The sequence below is a fragment of the Engystomops pustulosus genome, chromosome 8 (genome assembly GCF_040894005.1).
Source record: "Engystomops pustulosus chromosome 8, aEngPut4.maternal, whole genome shotgun sequence".
Taxonomy (NCBI): domain Eukaryota; kingdom Metazoa; phylum Chordata; class Amphibia; order Anura; family Leptodactylidae; genus Engystomops; species Engystomops pustulosus.
Genome location: NC_092418.1, coordinates 9,602,826 through 9,630,439, shown reverse-complemented (window position 1 = coordinate 9,630,439; position 27,614 = coordinate 9,602,826). Strand labels below are relative to the sequence as shown.

The 27,614-nt window shown below is 45.3% G+C and overlaps 1 protein-coding gene across 5 annotated transcripts in view; it reads right to left on the bottom strand.

Moving 5' to 3' along the window:
• LOC140074607 (uncharacterized) overlaps nt 1-27,614 on the bottom strand; it is a 78,060-nt gene that overhangs the window by 42,669 nt on the left and 7,777 nt on the right. Inside the window, exons 2-3 of one of the 5 annotated variants that reach the window (XM_072119625.1) lie at nt 11,556-11,682; nt 154-483 (exon numbers count right to left, since the gene is read on the bottom strand). In XM_072119625.1, coding sequence (XP_071975726.1) covers nt 154-483; nt 11,556-11,676 — 451 coding nt within the window. In that variant the 5' untranslated portion in view covers nt 11,677-11,682. Of the gene's footprint in view, nt 1-153; nt 484-11,555; nt 12,326-27,614 lie in introns of those variants that run through there. The other 4 variants (XM_072119624.1, XM_072119626.1, XM_072119623.1 and 1 more) reach the window with 4 other exon arrangements.

Here is a 27,614-nt window from a genome sequence, read left to right as displayed (position 1 = left end):
GTAATACTTGTATAGATCTCCTCATGCAGTGATGTAATGCGTGCCTACTTGTTTGTTTGTGTTAAAAAACAAATAAAAATGTATCTGATTAAAAATAAATAAATAAATAGTAGATAACAGGGAAGAACAATCCATGCTCCTGGCTTTCCTTACCATGAATGTGCAGGGTGATGTCCTTCTTCACCTTCTCTGGGCTGTATAGCACCTCGCAGGTGTAGACCCCGGCATCTGATACAGACATACTAGATATAGAGAGATCCACTATCCCAGTCACTACTTCCTCTGTGTTCAATGAATATCTGGAATCAGTTCTTCTTAATTCATCATCATAGCTCAGGATTTCTTGTCCCTCAAAGTACCAGAATACTGCCAAAAACCTGCGCTCCACAGGGGGTTTCTCCACTGTATATTTACATGGAATCCCAGCAGCGGAGCCTATAGAAGCCCAATGATTGCTGGGAGCCGAAATCTCCAGGGCTGCACCTGTATAGAAGTACAGAGAAATACATGTAATACAGGAAGGATACATCGCCAATGACTGTGTGTAGGCACCATTGTTTCTAATATTTTACAATACCTAAAGGGGCTGCCTGAGACCCCCTCGTCGTTCCATGACAGTAATGGAGCAGATGGCCTTGTATGACCGTTCTGCTCCATTCATCTCTATGGACCTAATAGAAATTGCAGAGCGTCGCGCTCACCAATCAGCTCAATAGAGATGGAGCAACGAGGAGTCCGACGGAAGTATGTGGGACTCCATCGGACCCCTCATTTTCGTGATCTTTGGGGGTTTCATCACTGAGACCCCCACTGATCATAGAGTTAAGCCCTATCCACAGCAAAGGGATAACTTTTATTCATGGGAAAACCCCTTTAAGAAAATACGGTGAGTGTTCACAGACTGAGCCCTCTTCATACAGACATGGGGTTTGGTGCATATCTGTTGCACTGACAGCCTTGGGTCTTTATAAAACCCGAGGCTGCATCATTCCTGTAGATCTGTTACAATGTGCCAGAGGTACATTGTAATACATGATGTGGCAAATTCCCATACACTGCGATAATGTGTTATGGTAGTACATGGTAATCAATCAAACAACCTAGGGAGTCAAAATACCATAGGGGGTCTGAAAAAAACAGTAAAAAAAATAAATATAATTAAATAAAGCCTAAACATTCAACCCCCCCCCCTTTCCTAGAACTAATATAAAAATAAACTGTAAAAATGTGACGTCATCAGGGAGATACGATCTGTCTCTGTAAGACCTGAGGCTGTATGTTTTCTTGCCAGTGTCACATTGTAATAAATGGTTAGTAAAATTTTTTGTACAGAAGGTTTTAATTTTGTTTAAATGTATTAAAACAGGATAAAACCGACCCAAAGACTTAAGGCCCTTCAAATCCAATTGCTGCCAAAAACACAGGTATCATCGTATGTTATTATTACATCAAAATACCTAAAGAGAAACATTTCAATCATCATATTGTATCTTACAATTACACAAGATTAGTTTCAAAATATGTAACGTTGTATGTAGTGTCTATTACCAAGCACTAGAGGGCAGTATACTCTAGATTCCTCATCGATTATCCTTATGTGTTTCTGGGTTTATTTGTAAATGTGAGATTGTTCATGTAAATATTTAGTAGAACTGATACAAAGTAACTCTATTGATAGACTTTATGGAAAAAATTCCTTCAGGTTTCTGGAGGTCCGAGAGGGATTTCTAAATGAAAGTTAGAGGTGAAATATAAGTAATTCTGCTTACTGATATAATGGTGTAACTGATTGTATATGAGTAGTAAGGGGTTTGGTAATTGTTCTTAAGAATATTTAGAATATAGAAAGGGAAGGGAGATCATTTGCATTGGAGTTGCATTCACATTGTGAAACTACAGAAACCTGTAGTGAAAAAAGAGCCAGAGAAAGCGTTTTGAATAGAGATGAGCGAGCACTAAAATGCTCGGGTACTCGTTATTCGAGACGAACTTTTCCCGATGCTCAAGTGCTCGTCTCGAATAACGAGCCCCATTGAAGTCAATGGGAGACTCGAGCATTTTTCAAGGGGACCAAGGCTCTGCACAGGGAAGCTTGGCCAAACACCTGGGAACCTCAGAAAAGGATGGAAACACCACGGAAATGGACAGGAAACAGCAGGGGCAGCATGCATGGATGCCTCTGAGGCTGCTTAATCGCACCATTATGCCAAAATTATGGGCAACAGCATGGCCATGACAGAGTGACAGAATGAAGCTAGATAGCATCTAAAACATCCAATAATTGACCCTGACACTATAGGGGACGGCATGCAGAGGCAGCGGCAGGCTAGAGAGTGGCATGGCGACATACCCTAAATGGACTCAGGCTTCAAACCAATGGGTGGCAGAGAGGAACCAAAGGAGGTGAGCAAGAAGCGCTCAAATAATATCGGTACATGATAAAAGTTTGCCAGTATATTTTGTGGATTACACAGCAGGGTGGCGACAAAGTTAACATGGAAGCCATGAAAACAACCCAAAATTCTGCCTGACACAGCTCGTTTGATAAGGGGACCATGTATGGAGGCAGTGAACTAGTAGTAGATTAAAGGTGCTGCAGTTAAAACTATGTTAGTTGGATCTTGGCATGGAGCTGGCGCTCCGCTGCCAGGCGAGCTTTCGCCAATCCAAGCCCGTGTCTCTAGGCTACTCCCCAAACAGCACTTCTAAGAACCTTTTGTATAAGATCAAGTGTAGTAGCGTTCTTATAAGTTTAGGATATGGCGGGTGAGGGGAATGTAAACAGATGCGCAAGAAGCGCTGAAATAATATTGGTAAATGATAAAAGTTTGCCAGTATATTTTGTGGATAACACAGCAGGGTGGCGACAAAGTTAACAACTTTGATGTGGAATCCATGAAAACAACCCAAATTTCTGCCTGACACACCTCGTTTGATAAAGGGACGATGTATGGAGGCAGCTATATGGACGACTTTTGGAGGTAGCAATGGAGACAACGTGTGGAGGCTGCTATGGAGACAATTCAATTTGGATAGTGCCTGTATGTGGCAGTCCAAAAAAGTTTTCAAACCAGAGGAGCAGGTAGGGGGCCCTCCAGAAAAATGGAATAGATTGAGTGCCTGTATGTGGCAGTCCAAAAAAGTTTTCAAACCAGAGGAGCAGGTAGGTGGCCCTCCAGAAAAATGGAATAGATTGAGTGCCTGTATGTGGCAGTCCAAAAAAGTTTTCAAACCAGAGGAGCAGGTAGGTGGCCCTCCAGAAAAATGGAATAGATTGAGTGCCTGTATGTGGCAGTCCAAAAAAGTTTTCAAACCAGAGGAGCAGGTAGGTGGCCCTCCAGAAAAATGGAATAGATTGAGTGCCTGTATGTGGCAGTCCAAAAAAGTTTTCAAACCAGAGGAGCAGGTAGGTGGCCCTCCAGAAAAATTGAATAGATTGAGTGCCTGTATGTGGCAGTCCAAAAAATTGTTTAAAACAGAGGACCGGGTCGGTGGCCCTCCAGAAAAATTAAATGCATAAAGTACTATAGCTAGAGCCAGTGGGCCCTGTCAAAAAATAGCCAGTTTCCTCTGCTTTACTGTACAAAGAGGAGGAGAAGGAGGAAAATGAGGAGGAGGAGGAGTGGATAAATTATTCAGGTTGAGCTTCCTTCACCTGGTGGAGATTGGAAATTAGGAGAAATCCAGGCTTTATTCATCTTAATAAGCGTCAGCCTGTCAGCGCTGTCAGTCGACAGGCGTGTACGCTTATCGGTGATGATGCCACCAGCTGCACTGAAAACCCGCTCGGACAAGACGCTAGCGGCAGGGCAGGCAAGAACCTCCAAGGCGTACAGCGCCAGTTCGTGCCACATGTCCAGCTTTGAAACCCAGTAGTTGTAGGGAGCTGTGTGATCATTTAGGACGATGGTATGGTCAGCTACGTACTCCCTCACCATCTTTCTGTAAAGATCAGCCCTACTCTGCCGAGACTGGGGACAGGTGACAGTGTCTTGCTGGGGTGACATAAAGCTGGCAAAAGCCTTGTAAAGCGTACCCTTGCCAGTGCTGGACAAGCTGCCTGCTCGCCTACTCTCCCTCGCTACTTGTCCCGCAGAACTACGCACTCTGCCGCTAGCGCTGTCAGAAGGGAAATAGTGTTTCAGCTTGTGCACCAGGGCCTGCTGGTATTCATGCATTCTCACACTCCTTTCCTCTCCAGGGATGAGAGTGGAAAGATTTTGCTTGTACCGTGGGTCCAGGAGAGTGAACACCCAGTAATCGGTGCTGGAATAAATTCTTTGAACGCGAGGGTCACGGGATAGGCAGCCTAGCATGAAATCTGCCATATGCGCCAGAGTCCCAACGCGTAAGAATTCACTCCCCTCACTGGCCTGACTGTCCATTTCCTCCTCCTCCAACTCCTCCAACTCCTCTTCTTCTGCCCATACACGCTGAACAGTGAAGGAATCAACAATGGTCCCCTCTTGTGTCTCGCCAACATTCTCCTCCTCTTCCTCCTCATCCTCCTCCACCTCCACCTCCACCTCCTCCGATATGCGCTGAGAAACAGACCTAAGGGTGCTTTGGCTATCAACAAGGGAATCTTCTTCCCCCGTCTCTTGTGACGAGCGCAAAGCTTCCGACTTCATGCTGATCAGAGATTTTTTCAACAGGCCAAGCAGCGGGATGGTGAGGCTGATGATGGCGGCATCGCCACTGACCATCTGTGTTGACTCTTCAAAGTTACTCAGCACCTGACAGATATCAGACATCCACGTCCACTCCTCATTGTAGACTTGAGGAAGCTAACTGACCTGACTACCAGTTCTGGTGGAAGTTGACATCTGGCAGTCTACAATCGCTCTGCGCTGCTGGTAAACTCTGGATAACATGGTTAGTGTTGAATTCCACCTCGTGGGCACGTCGCACAACAGTCGGTGAGCGGGCAGTTGGAGGCGGCGCTGCGCTGCCCTGAGAGTGGCAGCATCTGTGCTGGACTTCCTGAAATGCGCACAGATGCGGCGCACCTTCGTGAGCAAATCAGACAGATTGGGGTATGTCTTGAGGAACCGCTGAACTATGAGATTTAACACATGGGCCAGGCATGGCACATGTGTCAGTCTGCCGAGTTGCAGAGCCGCCACCAGGTTACGGCCGTTGTCACACACAACCATGCCTGGCTTCAGGTTCAGCGGTGCCAGCCACAGATCAGTCTGCGCCGTGATGCCCTGTAATAGTTCTTGGGCGGTGTGCCTTTTATCGCCTAGGCTCAGCAGTTTGAGCACCGCCTGCTGTCGCTTAGCGACGGCACTGCTGCTGTGCCTAGAGCTACCGACTGATGGCGCCATGCCCACGGATGGTAGTTCGGAGGAGGAGGGGTGGGAGGAGGAGTAGGCCTGAAACACCTGGACCGAGGTAGGCCCCGCAATCCTTGGCGTCGGCAGTATATGACCAGCCGCAGGGTCAGACTCGGTCCCAGCCTCCACCAAGTTAACCCAATGTGCCGTCAGCGATATATAGTGGCCCTGCCCGGCAGCACTCGTCCACGTGTCCGTGGTCAGGTGGACCTTGTCAGAAACGGCGTTGGTCAGGGCACGGATGATGTTGTCTGACACGTGCTGGTGCAGGGCTGGGACGGCACATCGGGAAAAGTAGTGGCGGCTGGGGACCGAATACCGAGGGGCGGCCGCCGCCATGAGGTTGCGAAAGGCCTCGGTCTCTACTAGCCTATAGGGCAGCATCTCCAGGCTGAGCAATCTGGAGATGTGGACATTAAGGGCTTGGGCGTGCGGGTGGGTTGCACTATATTTGCGTTTCCGCTCCAGCGTCTGGGGTATGGAGAGCTGAACGCTGGTGGATGCTGTGGAGGATCGTGGAGGCGACGATGGGGTTTTTGTGGCAGGGTCCTGGGCAGGGGGCTGACTATCAGCTGACACAGGGGAAGGAGCAGTGGTGTGCACGGCCGGAGGTGAACGGGCTTGTTGCCACTGAGTGGGGTGTTTAGCATTCATATGCCTGCGCATACTGGTGGTAGTTAAGCTAGTAGTGGTGGAATCCCTGCTGATCCTGGTTTGGCAAAGGTTGCACACCACAGTCCGTCGGTCATCCGGTGTTTCCTTAAAGAACCTCCAGACTTCTGAAAATCTAGCCCTCGCCGCAAGAGCCCTCGTCACGGGAGCTTCACTAGTTGACACATTTGGCGCTGATGCACCAGGTCTGGCCCTGCCTCTCCGTCTGGCCCCACCACTGCCTCTTCCAACCTGTTCTGGTCGAGGACTCTCCTCCGTCTCAGAAGCACTGTGTTCACCCGGCCTATCAACCCAGCTTGGGTCTGTCACCTCATCATCCTCCGATCCCTCAGTCTGCTCCCCCCTCGGACTTCCTGCCCTGACAACAACTTCCCCACTGTCTGACAACCGTGTCTCCTCATCGTCGGACACCTCTTTACACACTTCTTCCACTACGTCAAGAAGGTCATCATCACCCACAGACTGTGACTGGTGGAAAACCTGGGCATCGGAAAATTGCTCAGCAGCAACCGGACAAGTGGTTTGTGACTGTGGGAAGGGTCCAGAAAACAGTTCCTCAGAGTATGCCGGTTCAAATGCCAAATTTTCCTGGGAGGGGGCAGACTTGGGGGGGAGGAGGCTGAGGTGCAGGAGCTGGAGGAGTGCCGATTTCGGTGACATGGGTGGACTGCGTGGAAGACTGACTGGTGGACAAATTGCTCGAAGCATTGTCGGCAATCCACGACATCACCTGTTCGCACTGTTCTGGCCTCAACAGTGCTCTACCACGAGTCCCAGTAACTTCAGACATGAACCTAGGGAGTGTAGCTCTGCGGCGTTCCCCTGCTCCCTCATCAGCAGGTGGTGTCTCACCCCGCCCAGGACCACGGCCTCTGACCCCTACAGTAGTTGGACGCCCACGTCCCCGCCCTCGTCCTCTACCCCTAGCCCTCGGGTTAAACATTTTGAAAATGAAAGTTATAACTTTAATTTTTTTTTAACTTTTTTTTGTGTTTTTTTGTGTTTTTTAGTTTTTTTTTGTGTTTTTTAGTTTTTAAAACCAAACAATGCTATCCTATTGCTATGGCTATTTTCTAGCCAAGTATGAAAGCACACTACTATGCCAGATGAGATGACACTGAGTTATGAAAAAATAAACGTAAAATAAAAAGTAAATGGCAGACTGTGCCTAATTGAAATCCAACCCCTAATAAATTTTCCCACTTTGGTCTTTGCAATGGATATGTGCGTCACTAAGCGCTAAACACAACGGTCGCAAGTCTCACTACAAATTCCTCACAATATGGTACTAGCTGCACTACTAGTGCCAGCAAGCCCAGCCACAAGCAAACAAAAAAAAAAAAAGTATAACGTTATTGTAGCCCTAAGAAGGGCTGTTGGGTTGTTGTAGAATCACTCCTGCCTAACAGTAAGCTAATAGAACACCCTAACGCTTTCCCTGACCAGCAGCAGCTCTCTCCCTAGCGGCATCCAGACACAGAATGATCCGGGCAGCGGCTAGTCTATCCCAGGGTCACCTGATCTGGCCAGCCAACCACTGCTATCGACGTGTAAGGGTACCACGTCATGCTGGGTGGAGTGCAGAGTCTCCTGGCTTGTGATTGGCTCTGTTTCTGGCCGCCAAAAAGCAAAACGGCGGGAGCTGCCATTTTCTCGAGCGGGCGAAGTATTCGTCCGAGCAACGAGCAGTTTCGAGTACGCTAATGCTCGAACGAGCATCAAGCTCGGACGAGTATGTTCGCTCATCTCTAATGGTTAGATACAGATATATAGATAGATGGTTAGATACAGATATATAGATAGATGGCTAGATACAGATATATAGATAGATGGCTAGATACAGATATATAGATACATGGTTAGATACAGATATATAGATAGATGGCTAGATACAGATATATAGATAGATGGTTAGATACAGATATATAGATAGATGGTTAGATACAGATATATAGATAGATGGCTAGATACAGATATATAGATGGTTAGATACAGATATATAGATGAGTAGATACAGATATATAGATAGATGGTTAGATACAGATATATAGAGAGATGATTAGATACAGATATATAGATAGATGGTTAGATACAGATATATAGATAGATGGCTAGATACAGATATATAGATAGATGGCTAGATACAGATATATAGATAGATGGCTAGATACAGATATATAGATAGATGGTTAGATACAGATATATAGATAGATGGTTAGATAAAGATATATAAATAGATGGTTAGATACAGATATATAGATAGATGGCTAAATACAGATATATAGATAGATGGTTAGATACAGATATATAGATAGATGGTTAGATACAGATATATAGATAGATGACTAAATACAGATATATAGATAGATGGTTAGATACAGATATATAGATAGATGGCTAGATACAGATATATAGATAGATGGTTAGATACAGAGATATAGATAGATGGTTAGATACAGATATATAGATAGATGGTTAGATACAGATATATAGATAGATGGTTAGATACAGATATATAGATAGATGGCTAGATACAGATATATAGATAGATGGTTAGATACAGATATATAGATAGATGGTTAGATACAGATATATAGATAGATGGTTAGATACAGATATATAGATAGTAACTAGACAGATAGATGATGGATATATAGACAGGAGATGGATGATCGGCATCTGCACCCGGGCATCAACCAAGGGTTATTATAGGAGCAATACATCCTCTGCCCACAATAGTCCACATCCAGGGGGCCCCTTTAGGAAAGGGGGCCCTAGGCTAATCTCCAGTTTGCCGCCCCCCTTACGCCGGCCCTGTCTGGAAACCCCTTTTAAATACTTGACTTTTTTAAAATCCTGAGGCAGCATTCCCACTTTTCTTTTTGGATGCATTTTATAGAAATCCAAGTCTCCAGCCGAGATCAGATATTACATGAGGTAATAACTTGGAAACACAACCTTACCTTAAAGAGGTGTTCCCATTTCAGCAAATTAATGTTACTGTAAAAAGTTTATAAAAAGTTATACAACTTTCCATATACAGAAATCTGACCATGGTCACACAGGTACATGGCTCGTTATATCACACAGGTGCACGGCTCGCTATATCACACAGGTGCACGGCTCGCTATATCACACAAGTGCAGGGCTCGTTATATCACACAGGTGCACGGCTCGTTATATCACACAGGTGCACGGCTCGTTATATCACACAGGTGCACAGCTCGTTATATCACACAGGTGCAGGGCTCGTTATATCAAACAGGTGCACAGCTCATTATATCACACAGGTGCACAGCTCGTTATATCACACAGGTGCACGACTCGTTATATCACACCAGTGCTCGGCTCGTTATATATCAAACAGGTGCGCAGCTCGTTATATCACACAGGTGAACGACTCGTTATATCACACAGGTGCACAGCTAGTTATATCACACAGGTGAACGACTCGTTATATCACACAGGTGAACGATTCGTTATATCACACAGGTGCAGGGCTCGTTATATCACACTTGTGCACGGCTCAAAATATCTCACAAGTGCACGACTCGTTATATCACACAGGTGCACGGCTCGTTATATCACACAGGTGCACAACTCGTTATATCACACAGGTGCACGATTTGTTATATCACACAGGTGCACGGCTCGTTATATCACACAGGTGCACGGCTCATTATATAACAGTTGCACGGCTCATTATATCACACAGGTGCACGGCTCGTTATATATCACACAGGTGCACGGCTCGTTATATATCACACAGGTGCACGGCTCATTATATAACAGTTGCACAGCTCATTATATCACACAGGTGCACGGCTCTTTATATATCACACAGGTGCACGGCTCGTTATATATCACACAGGTGCACGGCTCATTATATATCACACGGGTGCGCGGCTCGTTATATCACACAGGTGCGCAGCTCGTTATATCACACAGGTGCACGGCTTGTTATATATCACACTGGTGCACGACTCGTTATATCACACAGGTGCACGACTCGTTATATCACACAGGTGCACGACTCGTTATATCACACAGGTGCGCGACTCCTTATATCACACAGGTGCACAGCTCGTTATATCACACAGGTGCGCAGCTTGTTATATCACACAGGTGCACGACTGGTTATATCACACAGGTGCACGACTCGTTATATCACACAGGTGCGCGACTCCTTATATCACACAGGTGCACAGCTCGTTATATCACACAGGTGCGCAGCTTGTTATATCACACAGGTGCACGACTGGTTATATCACACAGGTACACGGCTCGATATATATCACACAGCTCTGATTGCTCTCTGTGATATAACGAGCTGTGCACCTGTGTGATATAACGAGCTGTGCACCTGTGTGACCATGGTCAGATTTCTGTCCACTCAAAGTGAACAATGAAGCTTCCTATAGAATGACAGCAAGCAGAGATCTAGAAAATGGTGAGGAATTGATACAGAAAGTATATTGGAAATTTGTATAACTTTTTATAATACAAACAATAACATTAATTTGCTGAAATGGGAACATCCCTTTAATATGTGATCACGGCTGGAGCCTTGGATTTCTATAAAATGCATCAAAAAAGCAAAGTGGGAACACGGCCTGAGACCCCTACATCGTGACTTATCTCCTCCTCGCCTGCCATAACCCCTCTATCACCTGCACCATTCTCCTGACTGCAGCGCTGCCTAATACAAGCCGGGTCTATAGTCTGTGCTTCTTCCCACCGTGCTCACTCTCGGGTGGATTTCATGTCTTGTACTTGTGTTGGTTCAGTATATCTGGGGGGTCCGGGATAGTGAAGACATGGGCTTTATACAAAATATTCTGCCCTGCTATCAATCTACATTACTATTATTTACATATTATCCGTCACCTGTTGCCATAAAATCTTGTTTTATAAACCAGTCCAGTCCAGCAGGAAAAACTGAATCCACAAAAGCAGCAGACTGCTCTATAATATCCTGCGGCTGAGCAACGGGTATACTCAGCGGAGGCCATAAGAACCTAAGGGGGACGGATGCCATTGTATTGTATCCATCCCCGGCCTCCGCTGAGCCTTCACTCTGGGTGGTCCCCAGTGATGTGACTGTAAATATAAGAACAGTTTTATCACTGGGGAAATCCCCCGAATATCAGCATCAGCCCATCTATTGATGGATTTACAGTATATTCTCTATGACATTATCTAATGACTCCCACATGAATTGGGGACCATAGACCGTGGATTACACAATGTCATGTTCTCTTTTTAATGGATATGGAATAAAAATACAAATTTTAGCAGATTGGATTGCCGGGCACAGCCTACTTATTCTTTGGATCTTACATGGAGATTATATCATATGTAGATGTAGCAGAGCTGAAGCGTCACCTATAGTAGTGACACCTATATGCAGCCCTATAGTGAGTCCTGCTACATCTATACACATACATTAGGTTCTGATCTGTATTGGGATATACACAATAGGGCGGTGGCCGGCAGCGTGTTAGAGACGGTATATACTGTATATATAGAGAGAATAACACTCACATGTGTGACAGAGGAAGAGGAGCAGCAGCAGCAGGGTCCTCGCTCGCCCCATGCCGGGTCCTTCATGTATCTGCCAACGTCTCAGGTCTCCAGAAACCATCGTGTCTCCTGCAGATTTCATCCACCACTGCAGGAAAGTGAAAGTGAAAGCTGCAGCTTTGGTTCTGGAAATGCAGAACATTTCTGAGAAATCCCACGGGAAGGGGATGAGGAGCTCATTGCTCTCCGGCAGAGGAATTTACTTCCCTTTTTGGCCTCAATGCTGAACACATCCCAAACAGAATCATTTTATAAATCTGATTTCTCCCGGATCGGGTCTGGATTTCATCTTGTAAAAGGGAAGTGACTGCAGTTCTGTAACATAACATTGAATATGACAATTCTGGTACCGAAATGACTGAGAATTAATGGGAAATATCTAAAAATAGATGTATATTGATAGCAGCTTCACTGCGAAATATGTGAATAGATACAAAATACAAATAAAATGAATAATCCCGCCCATTCATATACACAGGAAACTATCCACGCGCACAATGTGACCTGTGATGAGGAAATCGGATATTAACAACTCGTATGTTACAATAGAAAAAATGTATCAGTGCCTCAGGGTCCAAAATATCAAAGGACGTCTCATTCCCAACAAGTTACGACGCCCAATAATCCAAATGCACCAAAATATGCAAATTTTGGTCCCGCTTTTTCTTACCTCTGACGAAGATAAAATAACATCAGAAAATGTCCCTTTCACAAAAAAATTGGAACAATGGGGCTCATATACTTACCCGGTCTATTCGCGATCCCGCGGCACGTTGTCCAGCGTTGATTTGGAACTTGCCGGGATTCACTAAGGGCGTGCGCCCAATATCCACCAGGTGTGGCTGCTGCGCCGAAGTCCGCCGGACTTCACCTTCTTCGTTTCGGTGCATGTGAGCGCTATTCAGCGTTTTTTCCGATTTTTGTTGCGTGAAATCCATTGCCGATGCGCTACAATCCGATTGGGTCCTCCAAAAACCCGGGGCAATTCGGCAATATTCGGGAAACCCGGCGAAAATGCGCGATTCGGACCCTTAGTAAATGAGCCCCAATATGTGTGAAAGAAGAAGTAAAACAATTTAAATAATAATATTAACCAAGCGCCGCTATTGGCTGCGGGGGACAAAAAACTTCTTCATGTTCTTTCAATCCAAATCCATTTAGATTCTTTTATGTAACAATTGTTTTTAACCCCTTCAGGACGTAGTAAATTTATAGAGTAAAGGGGTTTTCCCACAAAACAAGTTAGGGTGATGCCACACGTGGTGTTTTGAACCCGTTTTTGATCCATTTGTTAAGCAGTCCATTAAAAAACACATGCGTTAAAAAACGGTCAACGCAGGCGGCAATGATTCAAGGTCAGGGATGGAGCAGGAGGTCAGGGCTGGAGCAGGAGGTCAGGGCTGGAGCAGGAGGTCAGGGCTGGAGCAGGAGGTCAGGGCTGGAGCAGGAGGTCAGGGATGGAGCAGGAGGTCAGGGCTGGAGCAGGAGGTCAGGGCTGGAGCAGGAGGTCAGGGTTGGAGCAGGAGGTCAGGGCTGGAGCAGGAGGTCAGGGCTGGAGCAGGAGGTCAGGGCTGGAGCAGGAGGTCAGGGCTGGCAGCAAAAGTACAAAGTCAGGGTGAGGTCCGGGGTCACCACAGGAGGTCAGAATACAGAATATATAAAGAAGGAAAAAGAAAGGAATAATATAATGGACCCTCGTGTATTATGACATTTATTAGTTTGTTTAATAAGGGGAGGAGTATATAACAGCACACATGCACCCCTGAAAAAAAGGGGCACAGGATAGTAAAAATCGACTCCACTTATAATCTTAGGATAAAGGCAGAGAAATGAAGGGGGATTCCCGAGCTGACTTGGGGTACCCCTGAAATAAAGGGGACCCCTGCATTATTTTGTAATATGATTGTAAGGGGGGATTGGTCCCTGTTACTTTGCCAGAAGGGGGGGGGGGGCGGGATGATGTAAGACGCTGTACGCTATATACACTACTGTAGTTATAGGAGGGGCTACGAGGGGTTTACAGTACATAGGGGGGGAACACAGAATGTAATTGGGAAGGATTGTCAGTAGGGGATGAGGGATTTCATATTGTTGAGGAGAGAAAGTGGCACAGGGGGTGTCAATGTATATGAGTGGGGGCAAACGTTGTAAGAATACGGAAGTGGCGTTATTGGTATGCGGCACAGGGGGGTCATTATCTATATTATTTAGCAGTGAGGAGTTATTTATGGGGTCACAAATGATAGATATCACTAGTTTTATGCTATCGAGTATAATTGAGCCTAGATTAGGGTCATGTTCAGACTTGGTGCCTAGGGCACTGTGACCTGTACATACAGCGCTGGATGTAGATAGGGTGTGTATATATCCCTATAGGGTCGGGGCGCTGTTTTCTCTTTCATATCATGAAAATCCTTAAAGGGGTTTTCCCATAAAAGACATTAAACCTCTATAGAACTGATCAGGGATTATGGCCAGGTCACGGGGGTCTCACGGCTCGGACCTCTCCTTATTATTAGTAGTTGGGGGGGGGGGCTCACACCGTCGCCGTTCACTTATCGTTTTACTGTGTTAATGTGTCAAACAGGGAAATTTAAGTTAAAATAATTCAGATATTTATACAATTATTTACATTCTTATTATGGTGAGACTGCAGTTTTTCCCCATTGACCCTAAAATAAAACTACAGGCGTTTTCCCGCTTTTTATGGATCCATGTACAGAAGGGGGGGGGGGGGCTATGGCTGGGATCCCCCGGCCCCAGCAGCTACAGAAGTACTGACACCCCAGAAGCACCAAGTAACACATTTGTGCGGTCCCTACAGTTGTCACAGGGGCTGGGGGTCTGATATGAGGGGTCTGCACTAGAGATGAGCGAGCACTAAAATGCTCGGGTACTCGTTATTCGAGACGAACTTTTCCCGATGCTCGAGTGCTCGTCTCGAATAACGAGCCCCATTGAAGTCAATGGGAGACTCGAGCATTTTTCAAGGGGACCAAGGCTCTGCACAGGGAAGCTTGGCCAAACACCTGGGAACCTCAGAAAAGGATGGAAACACCACGGAAATGGACAGGAAACAGCAGGGGCAGCATGCATGGATGCCTCTGAGGCTGCTTAATCGCACCATTATGCCAAAACTATGGGCAACAGCATGGCCATGACAGAGTGACCGAATGAGGCTAGATAGCATCTAAAACATCCAATAATTGACCCTGACACTATAGGGGACGGCATGCAGAGGCAGCGGCAGCAGCGGCAGGCTAGAGAGTGTCATGGCGACATACCCTAAATGGACTCAGGCTTCAAACCAATGGGTGGCAGAGAGGAACCAAAGGAGGTGAGCAAGAAGCGCTCAAATAATATCGGTACATGATAAAAGTTTGCCAGTATATTTTGTGGATTACACAGCAGGGTGGCGACAAAGTTAACATGGAAGCCATGAAAACAACCCAAAATTCTGCCTGACACAGCTCGTTTGATAAGGGGACCATGTATGGAGGCAGTGAACTAGTAGTAGATTAAAGGTGCTGCAGTTAAAACTATGTTAGTTGGATCTTGGCATGGAGCTGGCGCTCCGCTGCCAGGCGAGCTTTCGCCAATCCAAGCCCGTGTCTCTAGGCTACTCCCCAAACAGCACTTCTAAGAACCTTTTGTATAAGATCAAGTGTAGTAGCGTTCTTATAAGTTTAGGATATGGCAGGTGAGGGGAATGTAAAAAGAAGCGCAAGAAGCGCTGAAATAATATTGGTAAATGATAAAAGTTTGCCAGTATATTTTGTGGATAACACAGCAGGGTGGCGACAAAGTTAACAACTTTGATGTGGAATCCATGAAAACAACCCAAATTTCTGCCTGACACACCTCGTTTGATAAAGGGACGATGTATGGAGGCAGCTATATGGACAACTTTTGGAGGTAGCAATGGAGACAACGTGTGGAGGCTGCTATGGAGACAATTTAATTTGGATAGTGCCTGTATGTGGCAGTCCAAAAAAGTTTTCAAACCAGAGGAGCAGGTAGGTGGCCCTCCAGAAAAATGAAATAGATTGAGTGCCTGTATGTGGCAGTCCAAAAAAGTTTTCAAACCAGAGGAGCAGGTAGGTGGCCCTCCAGAAAAATGAAATAGATTGAGTGCCTGTATGTGGCAGTCCAAAAAAGTTTTCAAACCAGAGGAGCAGGTAGGTGGCCCTCCAGAAAAATGGAATAGATTGAGTGCCTGTATGTGGCACTCCCAAAAATTGTTTAAAACAGAGGACCGGGTCGGTGGCCCTCCAGAAAAATTAAATGCATAAAGTACTATAGCTAGAGCCAGTGGGCCCTGTCAAAAAATAGCCAGTTTCCTCTGCTTTACTGTACAAAGAGGAGGAGAAGGAGGAAAATGAGGAGGAGTGGATAAATTATTCAGGTTGAGCTTCCTTCACCTGGTGGAGATTGGAAATTATGAGAAATCCAGGCTTTATTCATCTTAATAAGCGTCAGCCTGTCAGCGCTGTCAGTCGACAGGCGTGTACGCTTATCGGTGATGATGCCACCAGCTGCACTGAAAACCCGCTCGGACAAGACGCTAGCGGCAGGGCAGGCAAGAACCTCCAAGGCGTACAGCGCCAGTTCGTGCCACATGTCCAGCTTTGAAACCCAGTAGTTGTAGGGAGCTGTGTGATCATTTAGGACGATGGTATGGTCAGCTACGTACTCCCTCACCATCTTTCTGTAAAGATCAGCCCTACTCTGCCGAGACTGGGGACAGGTGACAGTGTCTTGCTGGGGTGACATAAAGCTGGCAAAAGCCTTGTAAAGCGTACCCTTGCCAGTGCTGGACAAGCTGCCTGCTCGCCTACTCTCCCTCTCTACTTGTCCCGCAGAACTACGCACTCTGCCGCTAGCGCTGTCAGAAGGGAAATACTGTTTCAGCTTGTGCACCAGGGCCTGCTGGTATTCATGCATTCTCACACTCCTTTCCTCTCCAGGGATGAGAGTGGAAAGATTTTGCTTGTACCGTGGGTCCAGGAGAGTGAACACCCAGTAATCGGTGCTGGAATAAATTCTTTGAACGCGAGGGTCACGGGATAGGCAGCCTAGCATGAAATCTGCCATATGCGCCAGAGTACCAACGCGTAAGAATTCACTCCCCTCACTGGCCTGACTGTCCATTTCCTCCTCCTCCAACTCCTCCAACTCCTTTTCTTCTGCCCATACACGCTCAACAGTGAAGGACTCAACAATGGTCCCCTCTTGTGTCTCGCCAACATTCTCCTCCTCTTCCTCCTCATCCTCCTCCAACTCCACCTCCTCCGATATGCGCTGAGAAACAGACCTAAGGGTGCTTTGACTATCAACAAGGGAATCTTCTTCCCCCGTCTCTTGTGACGAGCGCAAAGCTTCCGACTTCATGCTGATCAGAGAGTTTTTCAACAGGCCAAGCAGTGGGATGGTGAGGCTGATGATGGCGGCATAGCCACTGACCATCTGTGTTGACTCCTCAAAGTTACTCAGCACCTGACAGATATCAGACATCCACGTCCACTCCTCATTGTAGACTTGAGGAAGCTGACTGACCTGACTACCAGTTCTGGTGGAAGTTGACATCTGGCAGTCTACAATCGCTCTGCACTGCTGGTAAACTCTGGATAACATGGTCAGTGTTGAATTCCACCTCGTGGGCACGTCGCACAACAGTCGGTGAGCGGGCAGTTGGAGGCGGCGCTGCGCTGCCCTGAGAGTGGCAGCATCTGTGCTGGACTTCCTGAAATGCGCACAGATGCGGCGCACCTTCGTGAGCAAATCAGACAGATTGGGGTATGTCTTGAGGAAATGCTGAACTATCAGATTTAACACATGGGCCAGGCATGGCACATGTGTCAGTCTGCCGAGTTGCAGAGCCGCCACCAGGTTACGGCCGTTGTCACACACAACCATGCCTGGCTTCAGGTTCAGCGGTGCCAGCCACAGATCAGTCTGCGCCGTGATGCCCTGTAATAGTTCTTTGGCGGTGTGCCTTTTATCGCCTAGCCTCAGCAGTTTGAGCACCGCCTGCTGTCGCTTAGCGACGGCACTGCTGCTGTGCCTAGAGCTACCGACTGATGGCGCCATGCCCACGGATGGTAGTTCGGAGGAGGAGGTGGAGGAGGGGTGGGAGGAGGAGGAGGCATAGTAGGCCTGAAACACCTGGACCGAGGTAGGCCCCGCAATCCTCGGCGTCGGCAGTATATGACCAGCCGCAGGGTCAGACTCGGTCCCAGCCTCCACCAAGTTAACCCAATGTGCCGGCAGCGATATATAGTGGCCCTGCCCGGCAGCACTCGTCCACGTGTCCGTGGTCAGGTGGACCTTGTCAGAAACGGCGTTGGTCAGGGCACGGATGATGTTGTCTGACACGTGCTGGTGCAGGGCTGGGACGGCACATCGGGAAAAGTAGTGGCGGCTGGGGATCGAATACCGAGGGGCGGCCGCCGCCATGAGGTTGCGAAAGGCCTCGGTCTCTACTAGCCTATAGGGCAGCATCTCCAGGCTAAGCAATCTGGAGATGTGGACATTAAGGTCTTGGGCGTGCGGGTGGGTTGCACTATAATTCCATTTCCGCTCCAGCGTCTGGGGTATGGAGAGCTGAACGCTGGTGGATGCTGTGGAGGATCGTGGAGGCGACGATGGGGTTTTTGTGCCAGGGTCCTGGGCTTGGTGCCACGGAGTGGGGTGTTTAGCATTCATATGCCTGCGCATACTGGTGGTAGTTAAGCTAGTAGTGGTGGAACCCCTGCTGATCCTGGTTTGGCAAAGGTTGCACACCACAGTCCGTCGGTCATCCGGTGTTTCCTTAAAGAACCTCCAGACTTCTGAAAATCTAGCCCTCGCCGCGGGAGCCCTCGCCACGGGAGCTTCACTACGTGACACATTTGGCGCTGATGCACCTGCTCTGGCCCTGCCTCTCCGTCTGGCCCCACCACTGCCTCTTCCAACCTGTTCTGGTCGAGGACTCTCCTCCGTCTCAGAAGCACTGTGTTCACCCGGCCTCTCAACCCAGCTTGGGTCTGTCACCTCATCATCCTCCGATCCCTCAGTCTGCTCCCCCCTCGGACTTCCTGCCCTGACAACAACTTCACCACTGTCTGACAACCGTGTCTCCTCATCGTCGGACACCTCTTTACACACTTCTTCCACTACGTCAAGAAGGTCATCATCACCCACAGACTGCGACTGGTGGAAAACCTGGGCATCGGAAAATTGCTCAGCAGCAACCGGACAAGGTTTGTGACTGTGGGAAGGGTCCAGAAAAAAGTTCCTCAGAGTATGCCGGTTCAAATGCCAAATTTTCATGGGAGGGGGCAGACTGGGGGGGAGGAGGCTGAGGTGCAGGAGCTGGAGGAGTGCCGATTTCGGTGACATGGGTGGACTGCTTGGAAGACTGACTGGTGGACAAATTGCTCGAAGCATTGTCGGCAATCCACGACATCACCTCTTCGCACTGTTCTGGCCTCAACAGTGCTCTACCACGAGTCCCAGTAACTTCAGACATGAACCTAGGGAGTGTAGCTCTGCGGCGTTCCCCTGCTCCCTCATCAGCAGGTGGTGTCTCACCCCGCCCAGGACCACGGCCTCTGACCCCTGCAGTAGTTGGACGCCCACGTCCACGCCCTCGTCCTCTACCCCTAGCCCTCGGGTTAAACATTTTGAAAATGAAAGTTATAACTTTAATTTTTTTTAACTTTTTTTTGTGTTTTTTAGTTTTTAAAACCAAACGATGCTATCCTATTGCTATGGCTATTTTCTAGCCAAGTATGAAAGCACACTGCTATGCCAGATGAGATGACGCTGAGTTATGAAAAAATAAACGTAAAATAAAAAGTAAATGGCAGACTGTGCCTAATTGAAATCCAACCCCTAATAAATTTTCCCACTTCGGTCTTTGCTATGGATATGTGCATCACTAAGCGCTAAACACAGCGGTCGCAAGTCTCACTCCAAATTCCTCACAATTGGCTAGTAGATGCACTGCAGCAAGGACAGCCACCAGCAGATCAACCACAAATCAAATATATATAACGCTACTGTAGGCGTAAGTAAGCCGTTTGGATTCTCCTATGGCTATTTCCTAGCCAAGTATGAAAGCACACTGCTATGCCAGATGAGATGACGCTGAGTTATGAAAAAATAAACGTAAAATAAAAAGTAAATGGCAGACTGTGCCTAATTCTAATCAAACCCCTAATAAATTTTCCCACTTTGGTGTTTGAGGTGGATATGTGTGTCACTAAGCGCTAAACACAACGGTAGCAAGTCCCCCTGCAAATTCCTCACAATATGGTACTAGCTGCACTACTAGTGCCAGCAAGCCCAGCCACAAGCAAACAAAAAAAAAAAAAGTAGAACGTTATTGTAGCCCTAAGAAGGGCTGTTGGGTTCTTGTAGAATCACTCCTGCCTAACAGTAAGCTAATAGAACACCCTAACGCTTTCCCTGACCAGCAGCAGCTCTCTCCCTAGCGGCATCCAGACACAGAATGATCCGAGCAGCGCGGGCAGCGGCTAGTCTATCCCAGGGTCACCTGATCTGGCCAGCCAACCACTGCTATCGACGTGTAAGGGTACCACGTCATGCTGGGTGGAGTGCAGAGTCTCCTGGCTTGTGATTGGCTCTGTTTCTGGCCGCCAAAAAGCAAAACGGCGGGAGCTGCCATTTTCTCGAGCGGGCGAAGTATTCGTCCGAGCAACGAGCAGTTTCGAGTACGCTAATGCTCGAACGAGCATCAAGCTCGGACGAGTATGTTCGCTCATCTCTAGTCTTGAATCATCTCCCGGGTTATTGTAGTTCTCTGAGGACGAGAACCTTATGTCCTATACTATATAGAAAATTACTGGGAGGTCCTGAATATGAGATTCAGGACCGGTGTATATTATAAAAGGTTATACGCAAATTCCTTGTAAAATTAAGGACATATATTCCTGAATAAGTGGTATATGCTACAATTTCTCATCAGTTTCAGTGCTGTATTCTTTTATCTTTACTAACAAATCTGATTGACATCCGGTACTGACCACGGAACGTGGATAGACCACGTTAAGAGGTTGGTGGTTTGTACCTTCACACAAATGGAAGGGAACTGTCAAAATATAGAATATAAGTCTGAAATAATATTACTACTTATACAATATGAATAAGAAAGGGAGGGCAATAGTGGTTGTTTGTTGTAATATGAGGCCTAAAACAAAAGAGGAGAAGTAATTTCCATTGAGATTGTATTTATATATATACACGAGTATAAGCCGACACAAAAAACTTGGAAAACCTATTGACTCGAGTATAAACCTAGGGTGAGAAATGCATTGATCACAGCCTTCCAGTATATAGCCAGCCCCCTGTAGTATATAGCCAGCCCCCAGTAGTATATAGCCAGCCAGCCCCAAGTAGTATATAGCCAGCCCCCTGTAGTATACAGCCAGCAGCCCTATAGTATATAGCCAGTGCCTGTCCCCTAGTATATAGCGAGCGTCTGCCTCCTAGTATATAGCCGGTAGCCAGCATCTGCCCCCTAGTATATAGCCGGTAGTCAGCAGCCTCCTAGTATATAGCCGGTAGCCAGCATCTGCCCCCTAGTATATAGCCGGTAGCCAGCGTCTGCCCCCTAGTATATAGCCGGTAGCCAGCGTCTGCCCCCTAGTATATAGCCGGTAGCCAGCGTCTGCCCCCTAGTATATAGCCGGTAGCCAGCAGCCCCCTAGTATATAGCCAGTATTCAGCATCTGCCCCCTAGTACATAGCCGGTAGCCAGCGTCTGCCCCCTAGTATATAGCCGGTAGTCAGCAGCCCCCTAGTATATAGCCGGTAGCCAGCGTCTGCCCCCTAGTATATAGCCGGTAGCCAGCGTCTGCCCCCTAGTATATAGCCGGTAGCCAGCAGCCCCTAGTATATAGCCGGTAGCCAGTGTCTGCCCCCTAGTATATAGCCGGTAGTCAGCAGCCCCCTAGTATATAGCCGGTAGCCAGCGTCTGCCCCCTAGTATATAGCCGGTAGTCAGCAGCCCCCTAGTATATAGCCGGTAGTCAGCAGCCCCCTAGTATATAGCCGGTAGCCAGTGTCTGCCCCCTAGTATATAGCCGGTAGTCAGCAGCCCCCTAGTATATAGCCGGTAGCCAGCGTCTGCCCCCTAGTATATAGCCGGTAGTCAGCAGCCCCCTAGTATATAGCCGGTAGTCAGCAGCCCCCTAGTATATAGCCGGTAGCCAGTGTCTGCCCCCTAGTATATAGCCGGTAGTCAGCAGCCCCCTAGTATATAGCCGGTAGCCAGCGTCTGCCCCCTAGTATATAGCCGGTAGTCAGCAGCCCCCTAGTATATAGCCGGTAGTCAGCAGCCCCCTAGTATATAGCCGGTAGCCAGTGTCTGCCCCCTAGTATATAGCCGGTAGTCAGCAGCCCCCTAGTATATAGCCGGTAGCCAGCATCTGCCCCCTAGTATATAGCCGGTAGCCAGCGTCTGCCCCCTAGTATATAGCTAGTGCCTGCTGTCATAGGTGTCCCTGTGATCAACTTCTTGGATCGCAGGCACTCTCGTATTCCTCTCCGTGGCGGCGCGACCCCTGGCCCCTTACTTACCTCTCCACGCTCCTGCTTCCTCCTCGTCCGGTCGGCGCTCGCACTGCTGATTGATGCTGGCCACTTCTGGGTTTACCTCAAAGGCCAGCTGCTCCCATCAACCCCCTGCCGGGCCTTTGTGCTATAGAGAAAGCTTCCCCTGGAATTCCTGTTCCCGTTCTGCTTTGATCTCCTGCTGTGACCTTGGACCGGACTTTGATTCTGCACCGTTGCCGCCAGCCCTGACTATCTGCCTGTCCTCGACCTTGAGCCTGGACTGTGAGTTTGTACCTCGACCTTGGCTGCCACCGCGGGCTAGTGGCACCTGTGAAACGACTGCGCGGGGGCCGGAGCTGAAGACAGAAGAGGACCTAATGGGGGTGTCGGAAAGGTCAGTACAGAGGGGTTTTTTTGCATAGACTCGAGTATAAGCAGACTTAGGATTTTTCAGCACATTTATACTTGAGTTTATATGGTAGTATGAAATTACAGAAGCCTGTAGTGGAGAAGAAGGTGAAGAAAGCGTTTTATGTCTCATGTCTGATTTCAGACATGCCGTTTTTGCGCCATTTGACGCTGTCTTTTTTCAAGTACGCCTTGGCTACATCTTTGTGCAGTGTGCCCTATGTATCATTGTTTTCCAGATGTTCCGTGCAAATTTTCACTTAGGTTTCACTTTTTAGTGCCATTTTTTTGGCCCAAATCTGCACCTGATCCGGGGCAGGTGCAAAGGAAGGTTTTTTTTCATGGACCCAATTTTAACATGTAAATTGGAATTATTTCACATGCTTTAATTGTTTAACATTTTGCACAGTAACCTCTTTTGTCAGAATTCTGAAATTTTTGCATTTACATTTTTTTTTCTATTTATTGGTTACTTCTAAGGGTAAGGTAACACGTAGCGGTTTTATTGCGTTTTTTAATGCATTTTGAAACCAATTACAACAGCTATGGAGGTGATTTTCCTAATTACATTACTATTAACATTTGCATTTACAAAACGGAATATAAACGCCACATTAATGTGTTAACATTGCGTTTACTATGGGCCACATTTATCACTTTTGTGATAAGTGTAGTAGTTGCACCTAAATTCTGGCGCACTGTTTTGCCAGAATTATCACAAGCTACAACCATCTGTGATAAGTATATTTTCTGCCTCTTATTAATCACTTTACTTTAAAACAGTTTAGGCGCAATTTTGGTGCAGTTTGGGCGCAATGTTAGATTCAGGCAGTTACATGTGATCCTGCTACATGCTCCTCTCTGCTTCTCCCACATCCCAGAATGAAGATAACACCCACAGCAGCACTCAGGTGTGTGACACCCTGCACCCAGTGACCTCCTCAGCAGCACCCAGGTGTGTGACACCCAGCACCCAGTGATCTCCTCAGCAGGGGCTTCTCCTGGAGGGGATCCCCCAGTGCTGGTCTCCTGCTGCACCCCTGTAATTCTGCACAGTATCCCCCTCAGACACTGTGCAGAATTACATGGGGGACACTTGTTTGTAGTATCTGCAAACTTGTGCAAAGTTCTCTTGCTCTTGCTGTGAGCTCAGCGTTTTGCAGAATGTTTTGTAAATAGAAGGTGATGAACTGTAAATAGAGTCTGCAGCTCCTGTCTGCAGAGTATCTAATGTATCTATTATATGTTCTAGTGTCTGCAGAGTATCTAATGTATCTATTATCTGTCCTAGTGTCTGCAGAGTATCTAATGTATCTATTATCTGTCCTAGTGTCTGCAGAGTATCTAATGTATCTATTATCTGTCCTAGTGTCTGCAGAGTATCTAATGTATCTATTATCTGTTCTAGTGTCTGCAGAGTATCTAATGTATCTATTATCTGTCCTAGTGTCTGCAGAGTATCTAATGTATCTATTATCTGTCCTAGTGTCTGCAGAGTATCTAATGTATCTATTATCTGTTCTAGTGTCTGCAGAGTATCTAATGTATCTATTATCTGTCCTAGTGTCTGCAGAGTATCTAATGTATCTATTATCTGTTCTAGTGTCTGCAGTGTATGTAATGTATCTATTATATGTCCCAGTGTCTGCAGAGTATCTAATGTATCTATTATATGTTCTAGTGTCTGCAGAGTATCTAATGTATCTATTATATGTACTAGTGTCTGCAGTGTATCTAATGTATCTATTATATGTTCTAGTGTCTGCAGTGTATCTAATGTATCTATTATATGTTCTAGTGTCTGCAGTGTATGTAATGTATCTATTATCTGTTCTAGTGTCTGCAGTGTATGTAATGTATCTATTATCTGTTCTAGTGTCTGCAGAGTATCTAATGTATCTATTATATGTTCTAGTGTCTGCAGTGTATCTAATGTATCTATTATCTGTTCTAGTGTCTGCAGAGTATCTAATGTATCTATTATATGTTCTAGTGTCTGCAGTGTATGTAATGTATCTATTATCTGTCCTAGTGTCTGCAGAGTATCTAATGTATCTATTATCTGTTCTAGTGTCTGCAGAGTATCTAATGTATCTATTATCTGTCCTAGTGTCTGCAGAGTATCTAATGTATCTATTATCTGTTCTAGTGTCTGCAGTGTATGTAATGTATCTATTATATGTCCCAGTGTCTGCAGAGTATCTAATGTATCTATTATATGTTCTAGTGTCTGCAGAGTATCTAATGTATCTATTATATGTACTAGTGTCTGCAGTGTATCTAATGTATCTATTATATGTTCTAGTGTCTGCAGTGTATCTAATGTATCTATTATATGTTCTAGTGTCTGCAGTGTATGTAATGTATCTATTATCTGTTCTAGTGTCTGCAGTGTATGTAATGTATCTATTATCTGTTCTAGTGTCTGCAGAGTATCTAATGTATCTATTATATGTTCTAGTGTCTGCAGTGTATCTAATGTATCTATTATATGTTCTAGTGTCTGCAGTGTATCTAATGTATCTATTATATGTTCCAGTGTCTGCAGTGTATCTAATGTATCTATTATATGTACCAGTGTCTGCAGTGTATCTAATGTATCTATTATATGTTCCAGGGTCTGCAGTGTATCTAATGTATCTATTATATGTTCTAGTGTCTGCAGTGTATCTAATGTATCTATTATATGTTCCAGTGTCTGCAGTGTATCTAATGTATCTATTATATGTTCTAGTGTCTGCAGTGTATCTAATGTATCTATTATATGTTCCAGTGTCTGTAATGTATCTAATGTATCTATTATATGTACTAGTGTCTGCAGTGTATCTAATGTATCTATTATATGTTCCAGGGTCTGCAGTGTATCTAATGTATCTATTATATGTTCTAGTGTCTGCAGTGTATCTAATGTATCTATTATATGTTCCAGTGTCTGCAGTGTATCTAATGTATCTATTATATGTTCTAGTGTCTGCAGTGTATCTAATGTATCTATTATATGTTCCAGTGTCTGCAGTGTATCTAATGTATCTATTATATGTTCCAGTGTCTGCAGTGTATGTAATGTATCTATTATATGTTCCAGTGTCTGCAGAGTATCTAATGTATCTATTATATGTTCCAGTGTCTGCAGTGTATGTAATGTATCTATTATCTGTTCTAGTGTCTGCAGTGTATGTAATGTATCTATTATATGTTCTAGTGTCTGCAGTGTATGTAATGTATCTATTATATGTTCTAGTGTCTGCAGAGTATCTAATGTATCTATTATATGTTCTAGTGTCTGCAGTGTATCTAATGTATCTATTATATGTTCTAGTGTCTGCAGAGTATCTAATGTATCTATTATCTGTTCCAGTGTCTGCAGAGTATGTAATGTATCTATTATATGTTCCAGTGTCTGCAGAGTATCTAATGTATCTATTATCTGTCCTAGTGTCTGCAGAGTATCTAATGTATCTATTATATGTTCCAGTGTCTGCAGAGTATCTAATGTATCTATTATATGTTCCAGTGTCTGCAGTGTATCTAATGTATCTATTATATGTTCTAGTGTCTGCAGAGTATCTAATGTATCTATTATATGTTCCAGTGTCTGCAGAGTATCTAATGTATCTATTATATGTTCCAGTGTCTGCAGAGTATCTAATGTATCTATTATATGTTCCAGTGTCTGCAGTGTATCTAATGTATCTATTATATGTTCTAGTGTCTGCAGAGTATCTAATGTATCTATTATATGTTCTAGTGTCTGCAGAGTATCTAATGTATCTATTATATGTTCCAGTGTCTGCAGAGTATCTAATGTATCTATTATATGTTCCAGTGTCTGCAGTGTATCTAATGTATCTATTATATGTTCTAGTGTCTGCAGTGTATGTAATGTATCTATTATATGTTCTAGTGTCTGCAGTGTATCTAATGTATCTATTATATGTTCTAGTGTCTGCAGAGTATCTAATGTATCTATTATATGTTCCAGTGTCTGCAGAGTATATAATGTATCTATTATATGTTCCAGTGTCTGCAGAGTATCTAATGTATCTATTATCTGTCCTAGTGTCTGCAGAGTATCTAATGTATCTATTATATGTTCCAGTGTCTGCAGAGTATCTAATGTATCTATTATATGTTCTAGTGTCTGCAGTGTATCTAATGTATCTATTATATGTTCTAGTGTCTGCAGTGTATCTAATGTATCTATTATCTGTTCTAGTGTCTGCAGAGTATCTAATGTATCTATTATTTGTTCTAGTGTATGCAGTGTATGTAATGTATCTATTATATGTTCCAGTGTCTGTAGTGTATGTAATGTATCTATTATATGTTCCAGTGTCTGCAGTGTATCTAATGTATCTATTATATGTTCTAGTGTCTGCAGTGTATCTAATGTATCTATTATATGTTCCAGTGTCTGCAGAGTATCTAATGTATCTATTATATGTTCTAGTGTCTGCAGTGTATGTAATGTATCTATTATATGTTCTAGTGTCTGCAGTGTATCTAATGTATCTATTATATGTTCTAGTGTCTGCAGTGTATCTAATGTATCTATTATATGTTCCAGTGTCTGCAGTGTATCTAATGTATCTATTATATGTTCTAGTGTCTGCAGTGTATGTAATGTATCTATTATATGTTCTAGTGTCTGCAGTGTATGTAATGTATCTATTATCTGTTCCAGTGTCTGCAGTGTATGTAATGTATCTATTATATGTTCCAGTGTCTGCAGTGTATGTAATGTATCTATTATATGTTCCAGTGTCTGCAGTGTATCTAATGTATCTATTATCTGTTCTAGTGTCTGCAGTGTATGTAATGTATCTATTATATGTTCCAGTGTCTGCAGAGTATCTAATGTATCTATTATATGTTCTAGTGTCTGCAGTGTATGTAATGTATCTATTATATGTTCCAGTGTCTGCAGAGTATCTAATGTATCTATTATATGTTCCAGTGTCTGCAGTGTATGTAATGTATCTATTATATGTTCTAGTGTCTGCAGTGTATGTAATGTATCTATTATTTGTTCTAGTGTATGCAGTGTATGTA